Here is a 17,571-nt window from a genome sequence, read left to right as displayed (position 1 = left end):
ATATAGCGGATATCCTTTGACCTCTTTTCGTCTTACTACAAAAATTGAAAGAGCGATAAAGATTTGTAATAAAAAAGGTTATCCCTAAAAAGTTTGTCCTAAAGAATTGATAAATCCAAATAAGAAGAAACTTTGTCTTGGTTGTTGAAAAACTTTACGTTTTAATCATGCAGTTGTTGTCGGAGTTTAATAATATCGTTAGGTATACGTCGAAATCAAAAGTTAGCCGATACATCATAGTTGTTACTTCGTCGCGTTCGTTATTAATAATAAAGGAAATGATAATTTTAAACGAGGGTTAATCTCGGACTGGCGCATTTCGTGCAAGGTTTTATTAAGGTTCATCGGTCTCGGAGAACAAACGAATAAGCAAAGGATTCGATGATGTTACGAGATGGATGGTCCAGGCAAAAGTTTAGAGAACCTGTCAGAATGATGCATCGGCAAACGCGACAGAAGTTAACTCGAAGATTCCCGACGGTCCTAATAACAGGAAAACCGTCAAACTCTCGGCTCCCTTGCCAACAAAAGAGATAAATTATGATTCGCTCATGCGATACCTAACCTTTTGCAGGGCGAAGAAAGTCAATACGCCGTTGAAGATTCCTTCGAGTGTCTTCCTTGCGCGGAGGGTTGCGAATCCTGCGTCGATGGCTCACCCTGTGTCGTGTCCTTGAATTGGCTCATGAGAACAGCCATACTTATCTTGGAGTGTTGCGTCATCGCTTGTCTCCCTGCCGTCGCGCTCTTCACCTGGAAATACGGAAACGTCAAGGTCAGTTACCATTATCATTTCTTTTCCTTTTGCTTTTTCTCTTTCTTCTTCTTTCTCTTGTTCTTCTTCTTGTTCTTCTTCTTCTTCTTTATCTTATTTTTCTCTAGCCCTTTCTTCTTACTTTAATAAATAACACTTTAATCCAAATGAAAGTGAAAAGGATCCGTCCTCGTGTTTAAAGCCAACCAAACTCTTTCCCGCCGATCTTGCATTTTCTCTCGCGTGGAAGCAAAGCTTTAAACAAGATTAAGAGGTTTCGGAACAATCACGTCGTATCTCTTCACTTGATCTCAGCCGAACAAGGTTAACGAATTAACCTTGATTTATCTGATCATCCATTAAGATTACCCACCGTAACTCACCTAGCCCACATATATTCTAGCCATTCTCTTGTGATGGTTTTGCGAGTCTCGAGGCAACCCAATTTCTATGTTAAAGACTCTTTAACTCGAGAGATCTCGGGATGACGTTTTTTCTTTCATAGATATAAAACGAAATTTTTAGACCTTGATCCTTCTTGCTTGAGTTAAAAGAGATCTCGTTGCAATAAATTGAATTCAAGCTTTTAGTGTAGATAGAAATTCGTGAACTGAGCGTCGCAACATTAGTTCTCATCAGAAGAAACTTTGCTAAGTTTTCCGGTGACCTGAAAACTTTGTGCGAGTGAAAAATCTTCTTTATCGAGACGACTCGAAGAAACCGCAAATAAATTCGAGGCGTTGAACGTATGATGAATTTCTCGAGAAATTCATGAATTTGCATTATCGAGGATTAATTAAAACTGAAGAAAATAAATAAAGGGGAAAAATGTATATATGTATAATACACAGAAGAAATAAAAGAGAGACAAGAGCAGATTATTATCTAAGGAATCACTGATTGTTTCGGTTCCATATCAAGGGATTGCTGTTTCTTTCTCTTTCTCTCTATCTTGTTGTCCTTATTGCCTCACTGGCAAGTGAGAATAGTTTTCCCCGTTTGCCGGTTATGAGAATCACGTAGCCGCAGCAACGTGTTCCTCGGAATATCTATGTGATAAATTGTCTCGCTCGGTATCTTTAATACGGGCTCCCAACGGAGCACTCCTAACTTCTCTCTCTCTCTCTCTCTCTCTCTCTCTCTCTCTCTCTCTCTCTCTCTCTCTTCCTTTCTCTCTTTCTCTTTTACATTTTTCTACATCTTCATGGGATACCACAGTAAGTGGACCGTTTTCTCTCAGATCTGACTTATGACAGCTTTTGGATTTCTAAGATGTAAAGAATCCCTCGAGCACGATTGTGAAGTCTATGATCAACTTTATATTTTTGTAATACCTATGTGTGTATGTGTGTGTTAAATAACACTTGAGTAAAAATATTCAACGAAATATTTATAAGTGAACGTTATATGAGTGATAACGGTACGGATGGATACATATCATACAGTTGAATGGGTGAATATTTAATCAAAGTTTAATTTCGCATAACAAAATGCCAATTACCATATTAAGTACGGAGATGACTAAAGAACATTCCCTAATCATTTAATAAAAACTTTAGAAGGTCAATCGGTAAGCATAATGTTAAGTATTACATAAAAAATCAATATTAAATGTCTTATATCTATTCTTTCTATATTAAAGTACTTATTAATATAAAATCTTACGTCTTTGAGATACGTTGATATCTATTATAAATAAATCAAAGGCTCGAACAGAATTATCAATCAAATTTGTTTAAGTGACTCCTATTTTATTTGAAAAATGAAGGTGTTTATTATCAAGCTTTGAAAGAATACGATTACGACATTGTTTGTTATTCGTTGATATAATTGTCACGTAGTCAAGCGAGCTTCTTCGAGGATCATATCAAAGTAGTAAAAGTAACTTCAATCATAAACTAATGAATATCTAATTAAGTTAAGTCGAGAACTCTCGAGTTACGTAACTAGACAGCCACGATATCGCACTTATCGTATCTTTTAATGAATCATTCATTGAACTTTGGAGACTGAGTAAGGGAAACATGTCAAACAAATATTACTGTCTACATTATTATTTTTATCACTTCTTGAGCAGGCAATACTAAAAGCAAAAAAATAAACGCATTCTATGGAGATACCTAGCCATTTATATAATGTGCGCGTGTGTGTGTACATATATATATATATATATATATATATATATAAAATTACATATGTGCATTAATAATAGGAACTGCGGTCTCTGTAAGAAATTCGAAGAAGGAAAAGAAGGGAAAACGGTAACAAATCTGTTCATGTTGTACGTCGAATATGAAAGAAGATGGAATAATGGAGCGACAAAGTAAAAAAGAAGAAATCTTTTTTGGCGCATTTATATGCTAAACTGTTATATATTACCGGATGGTGGCACATTGCCAAGCTTATACGCGCGAATGTATTCCGTGCACGCTTTTTAGAAATGGATGCTGCTATGGGAACAGCAACGTGCAAATTAGACATCCTTAACGTTTTCCGATTGTGCCGAAATTTTTTATTCAACATAATTCTATTCTTTAAACCTGAGTGATCGTTAAAAAGGAAAAAAGAAAAAGAAAAAGAAAAAAAAACTACGAAGCTGATAACGCCGATAATCCTGATCGTTAATTCAAGAACACGAGCACGTAACTAATTCCTATGGTTTCTGGTTACGTCCGAGCCTTGAAAATGCTTTTAAGACGTCCAGGAAAAAAAGAATAAAAACTGGAGATCATTAATACTGAAATACGATAGGAACGATCCTAAGTAACGTGAAGTAACTAAAGAAAAATACAGTAGAACGTTCTTGGAACCGACATGCTTCCGTAAACGCAATTTTCATTATGCAGTTCTTGTTAAAGTTACGTCGAATTGGAGAATAAACAATATACATAGTTGGATATTGTTTGCACAGTATCTATGAACAATGTGTATCTAACGAAACACGAGTAATATAGCTCCAAGAAATGCTCGAGTAAAGATTGAAAATATTTGAAATTATTCAATGCATTGAAATATAAATTTATTCGAAAAAGTAAGAAATAATATTAATAATTGAAAGAGAATTCTGTCGAAACGAAAAAAAAAAGAGGAAAAAAAAATACAAGGAACATCGGTATGTAACCTTTTTTTCGAAAATTGCAAGTTGCACATTGGTAGACGATTTCGAGGGCGCGAAATAAGCCGCGAAATTTAAATGAGTAAGCCACACCACAATTAAAGAGAGGAGAAGAGAGATCTTCGGTGAGCATTGTAAATTTTATTAAGTGTTATTACTTTCGAAACAAATGAGATTCACGGGTTAACCGCTTGCTTCTATTTGACAAGACGACGTCTATTCTGTTACCCTTGCATCATCCATTCTGGTATCCCTAAGATTTGACTCCCTCGAATAAGAGAATGACTCTCATAGGATGACTTTGAAGACGGTCTTTGAGAGTTCATTTTGAAGAACCTCTCTCTCTCTCTCTCTCTCTCTCTCTCTCTCTACCTTCGTTCCAACGAATTCTTAATTAAGAGTAGATCCCATTGAATCTAATCTCGTTAAGAGAAGACATCAAATTTTATCATATGAAGGTTAATTGTATATATTATTATATATAACTTTTCTTATCCTCTAGTTTATTAAGACTTAGCTCCACTACTACTTAGTATATAAATAAACTTTTAAAATATTAAAATAGTATATAAATAAATGTTAAATGAACATTAATAATAAATGAACTATTAATAATAATGAAAGTATGAATATGTGTTAAATTAACCATTTCTATCATTTATTAATATCTTTAATGTTTATTTACATTTAAGTTTTATCATTGACCTAATGATAAATAATTTTATGTAATGTAATAGTGATAAACATTAATAGTGATAAATGTCTTTAAAACGGCCTTCTATAAAATTTATCATCAACAAAAAAGAATTTCATTTTCTTGTTAATATTTAATCGTAAAGCTCCACGTTATCGTGCCATACTCCGAGAAAATTGATCGACACGTGGTTATCTGCACGGCGATGAGTAAAGAGCTCGATGAGCTTTCAGACGGTGTTGCAGGCTACGATTAGAGTTTACTACATCACCCGTTATTATTCACCATTTCGATAACAACACTTTATAATGCAGTCTTGAGTTTTCTCTATTATTTCTACCAACCTATATATTGCTTTATTATCAAAGAAGACATTGAAATATTCTCAATTGCATCGACTTGACTGTAAATGTAAAAGAAAGTAAATTTTTTCAAAGAGTATAAAAATATGTTTCAGTTTAATTGTTATCAGCTAAATGAAACCATATAAAAATATAAACAAAGACTTATATAAAAAAAAAAAAAAAAATTCCTACTGCATAAAATGTTTAACAGGTTTTTATCAAAACCTGAAGTTTTATTCAGAGGAATTATTAAGAATCCATACTGGTTTTATATCGTATTTTGTAATAGTGAATATCCTTTTAAACTCAAGTTAACCCGAAGTAACATACGTATGTGTACGTAAATATTAGAACGGAGAGAGAACAGGTCGCGGCTTGTGGCTCACAAATAGCAGGACACCAAGGTAAAACCCAGAATGCACTTAACGCGAATATACGTTATTAAAGTTATAATAGAGGTACGAGAGTTGTAAAAATATTATAAGGAAAGAAAGAGAGCGAGAGAGAAAGAAAAAAAATATACCAGGTTGCTATAGAATCGTGTCAACATGTGACGATCATTGTTGCACCAATAAACTGATTATTCAATCGATTTACTACCAAAATAGAAGGAATTTTAACGTTTAATTCCAACGAACAATGTAGAAAATTCAACGAGTAATGGCGAGTTTGTCTAAAAGTCAAAGAAAAGAAAAAAGGTACTTGACTCTATTGATTTTTCTAATTAACAATCGGTTAATAACATTCATTTCAATATTGATGAAAAAGAAAATGCACTTCAAAAATATATTTCTTATCGATGTAAAGTAGTACTATAGAAATATTATAACTATAACATTCTCGTATCTTCAATGGAAAAATATCTAGTGCTCCAATAGACATAGGTATCTAGTATTTGTATTCGATATGAATCATTCATCTATCTTCATACATTTTACATGAGAGCAAAAAGCGAGTGGAGGAGGTTACCTTTGAAATTCAAGAATATTATCGGTTCCTTACACGAAATAGTTTTCTCTCCTTCGTCCTCAATAATCTCGTGCGAACGAATGTTCTTCCCAATTTAGTCGTGTTAAAGAAACGATAGAAAGGGAAGATAAAAGTGAAGATTTATCCATCGAGATTGCTTTGAAACGATCAAAATAGATCTTCTTGACTTTAAACAAACACACAGAACGCTTTGATGGTTATGATTTTGAATATACGTATAGTAGAAATGTCGAGAACGCTCGACCATTCCAATGAGAATTTTTAATATATAGCTAAAGAAAATCTTTTATGCTTTTTCGTACGTTCTATTGTACATTTCAAAATGTTTGAAAGAAAAAGAATATTAAAACATCAAGAATTTTATAATTAAATTTCTGACTTTACGTAAATTCTCTGACCGCGATTGAACCAATAGGTTTTTCTAGTTCTTCAATATGATATTACATCTATATATATATATATATATATATATATATATATATATATATATATATGAACTTGTGTTTATAAACGAGTATGTATATGAACACTCCAGAATGAGGAATAATTAATTCTATACGATGAGGAAGAAAATGAGAAGAGAACCATGGTAAAAAGGTTCTTACGTATTCGAACTATTTAATTATTCTACCTCGTTCTTTTCGAAATCTGCTTTTTGCGAAATGCACCTCTAATCCAAGTTAGCGTAAGCTGAGAATTTCTTTTATCATCTTGATCTCAATTCAATCTTTATATTTTATCCCTAATATATATGTATATCCTTATCGTGGTCATTATTTCAATTTTAATAGATAAAAATAAAAGAGAACAGCGAAAACCTTCCGAATCCTGAAACTTATCTCTTGATAAATCTTATTTAAGATGGATAACATCGTGTCGTAAAGAATACTTCTTCTCGCAGCTTTTCTTATCTTCTTCAAATTGAATTTCGTTGTAAGATTGTTCACACATCCTACTAGACAAGATTAAAAAACCGGCTAGATATCACGTTGATCACATAGCAGATCACCTTTTTTAAATTCATTTGAAAATTAAGAGTATAATTAAGAAAATTAATCAATTGGTAAAAGTATTAATAGAGGATTATTATACGTACATCAATGTTTGCTTGTATATTCTTTTCTTTCTGATTTAATTATTCCTTCCTTTTTTTGGGAGAGAGGGGAGTTAAGTTTCTGAGATATTCACACCAAAGTACAAAGTTTTCTTTGTACGATAAAATTACAAAAGTAGTTTGCAAGCACCCTCTTGTACTACCGCTATTCAATTTGTCCCCAAGTATTACAAACGAAAGAAATAATATCGCCAAGAGCGAATGTAATTATAAATCTCTAACATATTTTGAACCTTCTACCTAAAGATCGAGAATTGTTCGAAGTTATTGCTTCGTTGCTACGAGGAAAAAAATAGTGAAATCCATTAGCATACATTTTCCAATCTCTATTACTACATTTCGTGTGATGAACGATCGAGATCAATCAAATTTCTCTCTTGCTCTTCCTTTTTTATGTTTCATTAAATAAACTCATTACATTTTTTTATTTCTAATACCAATGTTTTTCTCATTATTACGTAACTAAAAATTTAAATTGTGAAAATGATAATTTTTTAAAGAACACATTGAACATATCGATCGATTTTAAACAATAAAAGGAAAAAAGAAAAAGATTTTGGACGAGAGAATATAAAAAGACTTTGATTTTTAATCATTTTCCAAAGAAAGTATAATCTACGTTATTATTTTAATCGCAAAGGAAAACAAGACTTTTACACTTCCTATTTAAATAATTTCTTCATCATTTCGAAAATCATTTCTCTTGGTATTTACCCTGAATTGTGGTCTTTACTTTTTAACTATAAAAAAGAGTATTAAAAAACGGTAAACGGATACTAACTACTTAAGCGAGAGACTGTTGGCCAGCTTTAAAATTAGCATTTCTCGTGAAAATGAAAAACATATTTTTATTCAAATTTAACTTGCATTTTTCTCTTTCTCTCTCTACCTTTTTTCTTTTTCTTTTCCTATTTCCTCGGCCTTAATAGATCGTTTCTTCTAAATGCAATGCCTCGTAATCCTACGTTTCTATACGGAATTGCTTTTCGTAATGTGTTTCTTATTGGAAAATGCGGCAGCTGGTGAATAAGTAATATTTAACGAATCCACGAAACAAAATTACTCGGAAACTTAAAATATCTGTTGTCGAATGAAGAGATGCAAGAAAAAAAAAAGAGGAATAGAACTATTAATCTAAATGTAAAAAGGTCTCGTTTATTATATAGAATGTATGACATGTGTTCGTGCTTTGTTGTTAAATCGACCAACTTTCGAACAATTACTGTACTGCTGTCCATTTTATCCAGCACGACATGTACACTAGTACAATAGACAGCTATTATGGCTTGTCGTCTTGCTTCTAAATTCGTCTCTCGTTCAACGATCATTTAAATTAATGGCGAGCAAACAAAAATGGCTGAGGATCGCGATATTTTCACGAATTTTATTCACAACAATAATAAAACATAAAAGAGACTAAGAATTTTTCTTTTTATTTCTGAAATAAATATTAAATGATATTGATGCACTCACATGTACATCCTTGTGACGGTCCATTAGACCATATTTTCCTAAAGGTTATTTATTTACTATACGAGTATTATGTACTATTTATATACTATACATTCTGCTAAGAGTTATTTATCTATTAACTCGGTGCAGCTATTACGTGCAAGAGACTACAAATGAGATTGTTCAAACATAATCGAGACGAAAATTCGAGACGAAATTTCTTTTAACACTTAAACTTTTTCTTTACCTTTTCTCTAATATTACCAATTTTCTCTAATCTCCTCCAGATAATTACTCGATTACAAAATCTCAAAATGTAAAAAAAGCGCGAAAAAAAATTAATAAAAAAAAATTACGAATACCTTGCATATGTATCCGTTGCTTCAAATGACGATATCTAATGTTGAAAAAAATGTATAGGAGACACACGAAAAGAAATCAAGGAAGGATAAAAAAAAAAAAAAATATGATAGCAACCTTCAAAGAACTTCAATTTCGATGACAGTTACGAACGAACGAGGCTAGCCGAGGCTTTTCCTACGATTACGCTCGTTGACAGTTCATTTTTCTAAGACGTAAAGTTACATGATAAATCGCTCTAACATAGCACGTACGCTCGTACGACGGTTAATTTTGTTTGGTGAGTGCTGACAGATGTACTTGTCCGACAGTTTGTTTCATTTGCATCTACAACCTACTACGTAACGTTCATCCCAATATATAACAGGAGATCAACATAATCTTCTTTCTTTCATTTGCATGTATCTATTTTTATTAATGGATAATTAATAAAACTACGTTTCAATACAAATAATATTGACATAGCATCTATGATATAATAAAAGGAGAGAAATAAAAAAAGTAACGATATAACACGCTTTAAGACATTGATCTTATACAACCATCGCTCTGTGACTACTATTGCGACGATAAACAAACAAATAAAAAACCAATAAAGCCAAGTTTATATCCGTGTTCAACCCTTTGGCTACTACACCCCACTATAGTGGCTTCTCGCTAACTCATTTCTTGGAACATAGCGTTGCTATAGTAACTTTCCTCTGAGTGATGCTTTTCACTTGAAGAACCATTACGGTGGCTTACTTGTTTTCTTACTTTGAAATTGTCCGAGAGATGTTTTCAACTTATGATGGTTTCCAATTTTGTATATGGAAATAAATAAAAATATCGTAACTTACGTCAATGCATTATCTGATATTAACGCAGATATGATTAAATACATGGTTGAGGACATAGAAAAACACCAATTCTGGTAATTTTGTTTACACGTACCTTGCGGCGAACAATCCTTACAGATCGTACAGCTTCACATTTAACTTCATCGTAACTAAAGGGTTAACTTCAGAATACTAAGGAACCCACATGCTTATGACATTTCATTTCCGCATTTGTCTTGAATTCTATGAAAAGGAAGGTTAGCAAAATGACTTTTGATCATCGGAGTATTAACATCTCTTAAATGTTTACGTCCTTTTAATCTTCTAAATGTTACGTCTAAAAATGACATGTCATAAGCTACATGTGTTTAGCTGCTTAGATAATAGCAATAAATTATCGATATAACATTCTTAATTCTCAAAATAACGATTTCAACGTACCATCATTTCAAACTATAGTTGAGCACATGAACGAATATGATAGATTTAAAACCATTAGAAACTAACTATAAACTGTCTCCGTCCAGAGCATTAATCGTGACACATGTTCCAAAAACCTGACGTTGAAATAGATCCTTCTCCAAAGTATCAAACAAAATCAAAACTATTATATATAAAGTATCGTCGTATACTTTAGAAAAAAATATTTCATATTTTTCATCAAATCTATCGATCGATATTACTTTGATACAACGTAATTCAATCGCTTTTTTCAAATTACGATCAATGCTCTTTTCGGTGCAGTCGTGAACTATCGTTATCTTGGTGTTATCTTATCCTTGTATCTTCTAATATGAAACTTCGAAATAAGAACTGCGGAAAAAGAAAAGAAAAAAGAGAGAGAATAAGAAAGAAAAGGAGATATTCTCGAAGGCATCTTTACGCTAGTACTATGTTTTATCAAGTTGAACGGACTCACAACACACGAGAGGCTTCATTAAATTTCCCCTTTTCGAAAGAAGGGAAGAAAGAAAAATAGAAACACGAAGGGCGAAAACCCTTGCTATGTACGTGATAACCATAAACGGACCAAGAAATTCCTTTAGGACGGATGAGTCTGTAATCTTGAAGAAAATGAAGTGTATGATACTTCTTCAGTATTTATTTTCGTTCGGTATAACTCGAAAACGAGGTCTACTTGATATTCACTTAAAAGTCGAGAATCTTATGTATATGCTCCTTTCAGATTAAAGATTTAATTAAGCTCAAATGTTCCCGAACAACTTTTACAATGAATTTTCTATATGCTTGATAAAAACAGTCTCGAATATCGTAACGTGAAACTTTGATAAAAACGCTTCAGAAATAGTAACGAAGAAAAAATATCAAAATGGTTAATATTTTTATTGAAACCTTCAAAATTTTTTCAAAAATATTATTCCTTTTACAGTATTCGATGATTTTAGTATCTGGATTCTCTCTTTTTCTGTGTTTCTAAATCAAAACAACTTTTTATCGCCGGCTTAAAAACTAATATGATCTTTCTATTTGTTGATGAACTTTAATGACGTACATAAGTATGAGTATATGCATAATGAAATGAGAGAGTATAAAATTTAAGCTATACTTCAGAGAAAATTTCAAAACAAGTTTATTGCTTTTTCCTAACGATCTTTCTATGAAAATAAACCACGTTGAGACATAACCGAACCATTATCGCGCTATATCGGCATACTTTCTGTTCGCATACGAAGAGAACGGCTTGAATATACCAGACTCTTCTTCTTCTACATTTCCATCACCCTTCACCCCTTTTACACAGCACTATTTAAGACTAAGCCGTTTTTATGAGAACACTAACCGTTTCTTGTACCTAAAATACGACAATGTAAATGGCTGATTAATATTATTTATAACTGTAATAACGATACCCTTCGTATCGTACGCGTATTTCGCAATAACTGTACCCTTTCCCTCTTACGTCCCTTGTTTAAATGTAATAACATTTTTCGTTGCTTTTTAAGGAGACCTCGAAAAATTGGGAAAGTCGTAGAAAAAGATAGAAGGATCCTCGTTGTTGGTTGTTCCACTCTATGGCTAATTCCACTATTGGATTTTCTTTACAAAAGCAAACACTATTTATCTAGCTACATTGGAAGAAGCACGTATATCCTCTTTTCTTATTTCTATCGTTCATAACTTCTTTTCCAGTCATTGTTCCGAGAACGAACGTCTTTCATGTTCACATAAAAAAGAAAGAAATTCTCGGCAACAGTTCCCTGCTGATATGGGAGATAGTAGATACTTCAACATTTTGTCGTTTCTCGAATAAGGAAGAGGGTCTTGCGAGATGCCATTGAATGAAGTGCATTTCCAATTTAATGTAAAATTGCTTTGGTTACGAAAACATCAATTTAACTTCTCTGCAATTTTCATCGAGTCTACGTCTCTCTCTCTCTCTCTCTCTCTCTCTCTCTCTCTCTCTCTCTCTCTCACTCTCTCTCTCTCTCTTTCTCTATCTATCTATCTATCTCTATCTTCCTCTCTCTTGTTATTGCTTGTGCTCTTTCTTTTGCTTTTACTTTTGCACTTCTCCGACCCTGATTAACTTCTATTGTAAGGGATCGATAAAATGTCGACGTAGGAGAAGGTCGAGAAATAATTTTTCTTTATTCCCAAAGAAGTGGCGAAATGGGAAGATATCGAACAGACCTGCCATTACTCCTCTTATTCGCAAATTACAACGCATAAAAGTATTAAGAATGAAAAAGTATTAAAATTCAGTTATATATTTCATTTTAATAATAATCTCGTTAGATACGAAACAAGGATTCCATATGTATTTTCACAAAGATGTCTTTAGGAATAAATTCAACGTTAAAGTTGATCCCTCTGCAAGAACATTCTGTTCTATGCTTAGAATCTTGCTTTGATAGTATCGCAAATTCGCCGATTTGCATAAGGACAAATACCGATGCATTTAGATATACAATAGGAACATTCTTCGTAGATCCATTTAAATCTAAATTATGAAGGGTCCGCAAACATTTCAGATCACATTGTTGTAGAGTATACCTTCCTGCAATTGTGGTACAAACGAGAAGGGAATTATTTTTGAGAAAACAAATCGAAACAGTAGAGTAATCAATTTTTTATACGAGACTTGGATCATTCAACGGATATCAATGCAAATTAAATATATCTCTCGTACGAGTGTACAAATAATTGATAGTAAATCATAGATTAATAAGAAATCAAAATATAATAATACTCTTTACGTATTGTCTATTAATACTATATTTACAGTCAATGTTCTCGAAGACCTAACTAAAGAAACTTTATTGTACAATTTCGATTTATTTCCTCGAAATGCTCATTACTAGACAAGTCTATATATTATTATTTGCTGCGCACGGATAAATGTGATCATTCGGTCGAATAAATAGCGATCAAAGACTTTAATAAAAATAACGATTTATTCTAGGTTAACAATTTGATCGACTGAGCACATCCGTGGCTTGACTGTCACTCATTTCGAACGTGCATGTTATTTGCATTGGAAAAAAACATCAAAGGATTACACTCGCGAATGTAAACATTTGTAATGTGCATTGCCTGACAAAAATCTAAATGATAAACAGTCGTATTAGCTTCGATGGCAAGTTTCTTTTTATGTTTTGAAAAAAGATCAACCTATATGCAGTATGTGAAATAAATTGAATGGCAAACAATGAGAGTAAACATTGTATATGCAACGAGATTATATATTGATCCGTTATGAAAAAAGATCTGAATGAAGGAAGCCTCATTCAATTTCGCACGTTATGTAACTTTAATTATTACAAGATTTAGCGTAATTCAATAAAAAAAATATGGTAGAAACTTTATATTTATAATGTGTTCGAATAATGAAACAAGAAATTTTTTGAAGCATTGAATTTAGTATATTTAAGAAAGAAATTAGAGAGAATAAATAATTCATTTTCAGATTTATAAGCAACATTTTTTCTGATCTTTAAAAGATAATCTAAATTACCTAAATCTTGTATCATATTTAACTTTGCGCTTTTGTCCAAATCTGAAAACATCTGTGAACTTTATCATTTCTCTACAACACTTCGAAAAAAAAAAAAAGAGAGAGAAAGAAAATGAAAAAAACATCTTTACCGTCGTTTTTCTTGAATTTATTTACTACCTCGATATTATTTCAAACGTTCCGACGTCGATTTAATAGAGTATTATTACGAACGCGATTTATTTTTTATCGGTATAAGAACACGAAAGAAATACCAACGTGAAACAAACATCTGCATCGATAGAAAAGGAAATGCAATGCTTTATAAGAAAATACGTCGTGGATTAAGAAACGTTATATGACTACATTTTTATCCTCTTTTTATTAAACTATTATAATTTTTCTTTCTATTCGAAGGATCCTTTCGTATAAAATCTCACATACATATTACATATGTATCATTGAAGCGATAAATCTTAGAAGAAATAAGGTCGAAACGAGGACGATGCGGCAAGAAGAGGACGCATTAATCGAGTTTACAGCTCGGACTCTTTTTCGTTTGAATAACATAGAAACTTCGAAATAGCTTTTGCGTTTATGTACGTCCACGAAGGTGCTGGCCAGTTTCAAGAAACTTTCAACGTTACAATGAGACCACAATCTAGACCACCTCTGCTCCATTTTCTATGAACGATGCTTTATCTCTTTTTGCGACACAAAAATGAGTACCTCAAACTTTGGAATCGATCCTCTCGAATTTAACTCCGTTTACCTTTTTCCCCCCTTATCCGATCAAATTGAATTTTGCTCGTTGATGGATTTGACATTAGTACAATATATCAGTATAAAAAAAAAAAAAAAATAATAAAAAAACAGTCAGCGAAACGAAAGAGAGGATAACAAAGCAAAGTTCGTACTGGCAACAAAGCTAATTTCCCGTTTGCGTGTCTCAACTGTTTCATTTACGGCATTACATCGAATATACTTGCTTACTGTCTGTGTTCTCGACTACGTGTACACGAGAAAAGAGTGAAAGAGAAAGAGAGGAAAAGGAGAAAGAGCTAGGGAAAGGTAAAATGATAACGAATACGTGCGAAAGAAATTTACAATAAATAATTAAACTATTGCATGACATTCTAACTTGTCATGACTAGCTGATGTCACGGAATATATTATATTTACTTGAGCATCAAATTTAGTTGCTCATTGAAATACTTGCTCGTTTGCTTTATTCGCTCATTTTTTAACACGAATTAATCATTTTCATATCTTAATTGTACAAGAGCCAAAGAGAAGCAAATGTCGTTAAAGAGAGAAAGAGAAAATGCGACTGTCTTGTCTCAATTAAAGATCCTTTTATAAAAATATGTAAAGGTCTCTAACAAAAAATACCTTTTGCTTTTCTATTTCAGGTGGTTAGAGCTGCCAGCCCCGTTTTGCTGCGCGTTATAGTACTGGGCGCCTTCTTCATATATTGCACGGTAAAATCTGGGTCTTTGTCAAAACAAGATTAAAGCTTTGGAAGATTTGTCGAACTTTTTGATTTTACGGATAAATATTCCTAAAGATAAAAATAAGTATTAAGCATAGAACTTTGATTCATGTACTTCGCGTTAACGTTAAAAAATTAATATTGCTTTTACATTACGTTAACATATCTCTACGTTAATTATCCTCTGCTATGTTTATAATGACAAAGATCATTTAAACCATGTTAAATACGATATGAGAAATTAATCTCTCATGCTTTATCACATCGTTTCGTTAGAGAAATTCTATTCTTTTCATCTTTTGCAGACAATAGTTATGTATCCTCAGCCAAACGTTATAACGTGTACTGTTCGAGTTTGGCTCCGAGAAATCGGTTTTTCCCTGACGTACGGTGCTTTAATGTTGAAAACATGGCGGTAAGTAAACAATAGAAAAAAATTGCCCTCCAAATATCCTCGAGAGATTTCTGTTACTCGCGTTCAATAGAAAAATATCGGTAAAAAATGGAGATGGAAATTGCAACATCGATATTATTTGTTTTTGTGTAGGTGTTAACTAAACTTTTATGTTATTGAGCAAACGCGGTGATAATAAATGAAACTTTAACAAAAAAAAAAAAAAATGAAAAAATGAAAAAATGAAATAGCAATTTTTCCATATACTTCCTTTTTTTTTTCTTTTTCTATTTTCGTACAACATGAAGATAAATTGTTATTACGTTGTGATATCAACGACTGCGGCGTTACGTTTTTTCCACTTATTTTCTCGGATATGAATAATTAAATTTTTAAACGAGTTGAAAGAAGGAACGTGATAAATTAGTTTTCCTTTTCGATAAATCATAAAATACAATAAGGTGGAAAACATTTAATTATTTAACATCGATGATATATAGAATCGAGGACGTATAATAAGACATTTATATATAATAAATTTTGAATAGGGTAAATCAACGTTCGGAACCATGTCAAGATTATTTGATATCTCGATACATCCGAGAAAATTGCGTTTATGAAATTTGTTATTACACGATGAAACGAACTGTTAATATAACTTACCCCGGACGTTCTATACTATCCTTTAAACAATAGAAATATATTAAATTCATCAAAAAGCATATAACACTGATATAATCTACTGTCCAAGCTAAGATCATCTGAATGTTCACTGGTCAATTTGTATTTAGCTGTAGATACATATGTTAACGGGTCAATATACCTACGCGTTAGGTATCTACTGCCATTATTCCGATTTAGTTCGATGAAAGCCACATCTCTGTCGTATAATATCTACACGTATACATATAATGCGTATCTATATGTATATGTATGTTGTTGGCATACATCCGGTCGGTCTGATAATATGGCTCATATATCGATATATTCAGTAAAGTCTTCGTCAACCCTGTTAGTCCGACACGTGGCAGAAGCTCTAATCCAGCCCGCATACCACCTCTAATGTCTCTACTCCCGATCTCTGCTTCGAGATCGGACATTTTGAGATTTAACGTGTTGGTACCAACCTCACTCGCATTCGCTTTCTCGCTAAATCCGACATCACCGATCTCTGTCCAAGAGAAAATACTACCCTTCCCGCCGATACAAATACCTCCATGGATATCTCGGACTCCCCCAGGATGGTTATAAATTTCTCTCTTTCCCTATCCTCCCCTTCATGCAAAATCACAAAAGCGGTTCGACAAAGGCGTTACGTTATTTTTATGCAGTCATCTTTCGTGAATCATAAAAGATACTATTGAGTCTATTCCACATTGAAGAGGATTTTTCGCAAGGTTTTATATCTCATTTGTATTCGTAGCAAACGACTGGTTGCATTTCTTTTGCCATTTATCGGCCAAGAAATTCGATGAAAGATCTTTCGGCAGTTTCCTTCTCAAGGATTCACGAATTCTTTGAGATAGGTAACCCGATGCAAAAAAAAAAAAGTAAATGCTTAAAAGTTGTCTTAAAAGGTAAACGTACAATGCAAAGTATTAGTACTAGAACAATTTTGAAAAATATTATGGCTTTTGTTCTTACGGAATAATCTTACTTCTTACGGAATTCAAACGTTTTAGAGATAATTACGGTATGGGGAGCAAGTAGACGGAGAATATCTGTAGGATTATGGTACTTCTATCTGATAGAGGGAGAGAAAGGAAGAGAGATTCCCGTTGAACATGGGAATGGCTTGAACGAATAGAAGTACGAATACTATAATACTTGCAATCGAAAGCTATAGTAAATACCTACTAAATACCTTCATAAACCTTTAATAGCACATCAGCCCTGCATTTAGCGTCTTCTCTCGAACTACATCACTGAAAAACGCGTCAATTGCTGGTTAGAACTAGAAAGAGCAAGGAAAGAGGGTCGGAACTTATCAAGGATCGATAATCGAGCCGGTTCCTTACTATTTCCCCGTACTTGTCTCTTTCGATCCAGCTTCTCGAAACCACAGGATTTCCGGGTCTTTCAAACTTCC

General features: G+C 32.8%; 1 protein-coding gene across 1 annotated transcript in view; it reads left to right on the top strand.

Annotated features, from left to right (window-relative positions):
- Window positions 1-17,571, top strand: part of LOC122632360 — an 88,409-nt gene that overhangs the window by 61,143 nt on the left and 9,695 nt on the right. The window contains exons 11-13 of the mRNA XM_043819069.1: window positions 575-775; window positions 15,009-15,077; window positions 15,394-15,503. Of these exons, the coding sequence (XP_043675004.1) occupies window positions 575-775; window positions 15,009-15,077; window positions 15,394-15,503 (380 nt within the window). The remainder of the gene's footprint in view (window positions 1-574; window positions 776-15,008; window positions 15,078-15,393; window positions 15,504-17,571) is intronic.

This window comes from Vespula pensylvanica, chromosome 10, assembly GCF_014466175.1.
Source record: "Vespula pensylvanica isolate Volc-1 chromosome 10, ASM1446617v1, whole genome shotgun sequence".
Taxonomy (NCBI): domain Eukaryota; kingdom Metazoa; phylum Arthropoda; class Insecta; order Hymenoptera; family Vespidae; genus Vespula; species Vespula pensylvanica.
The sequence above is the reverse complement of the archived record's forward strand: the minus strand, read 5'-3'. Positions and strand labels throughout refer to the sequence as shown.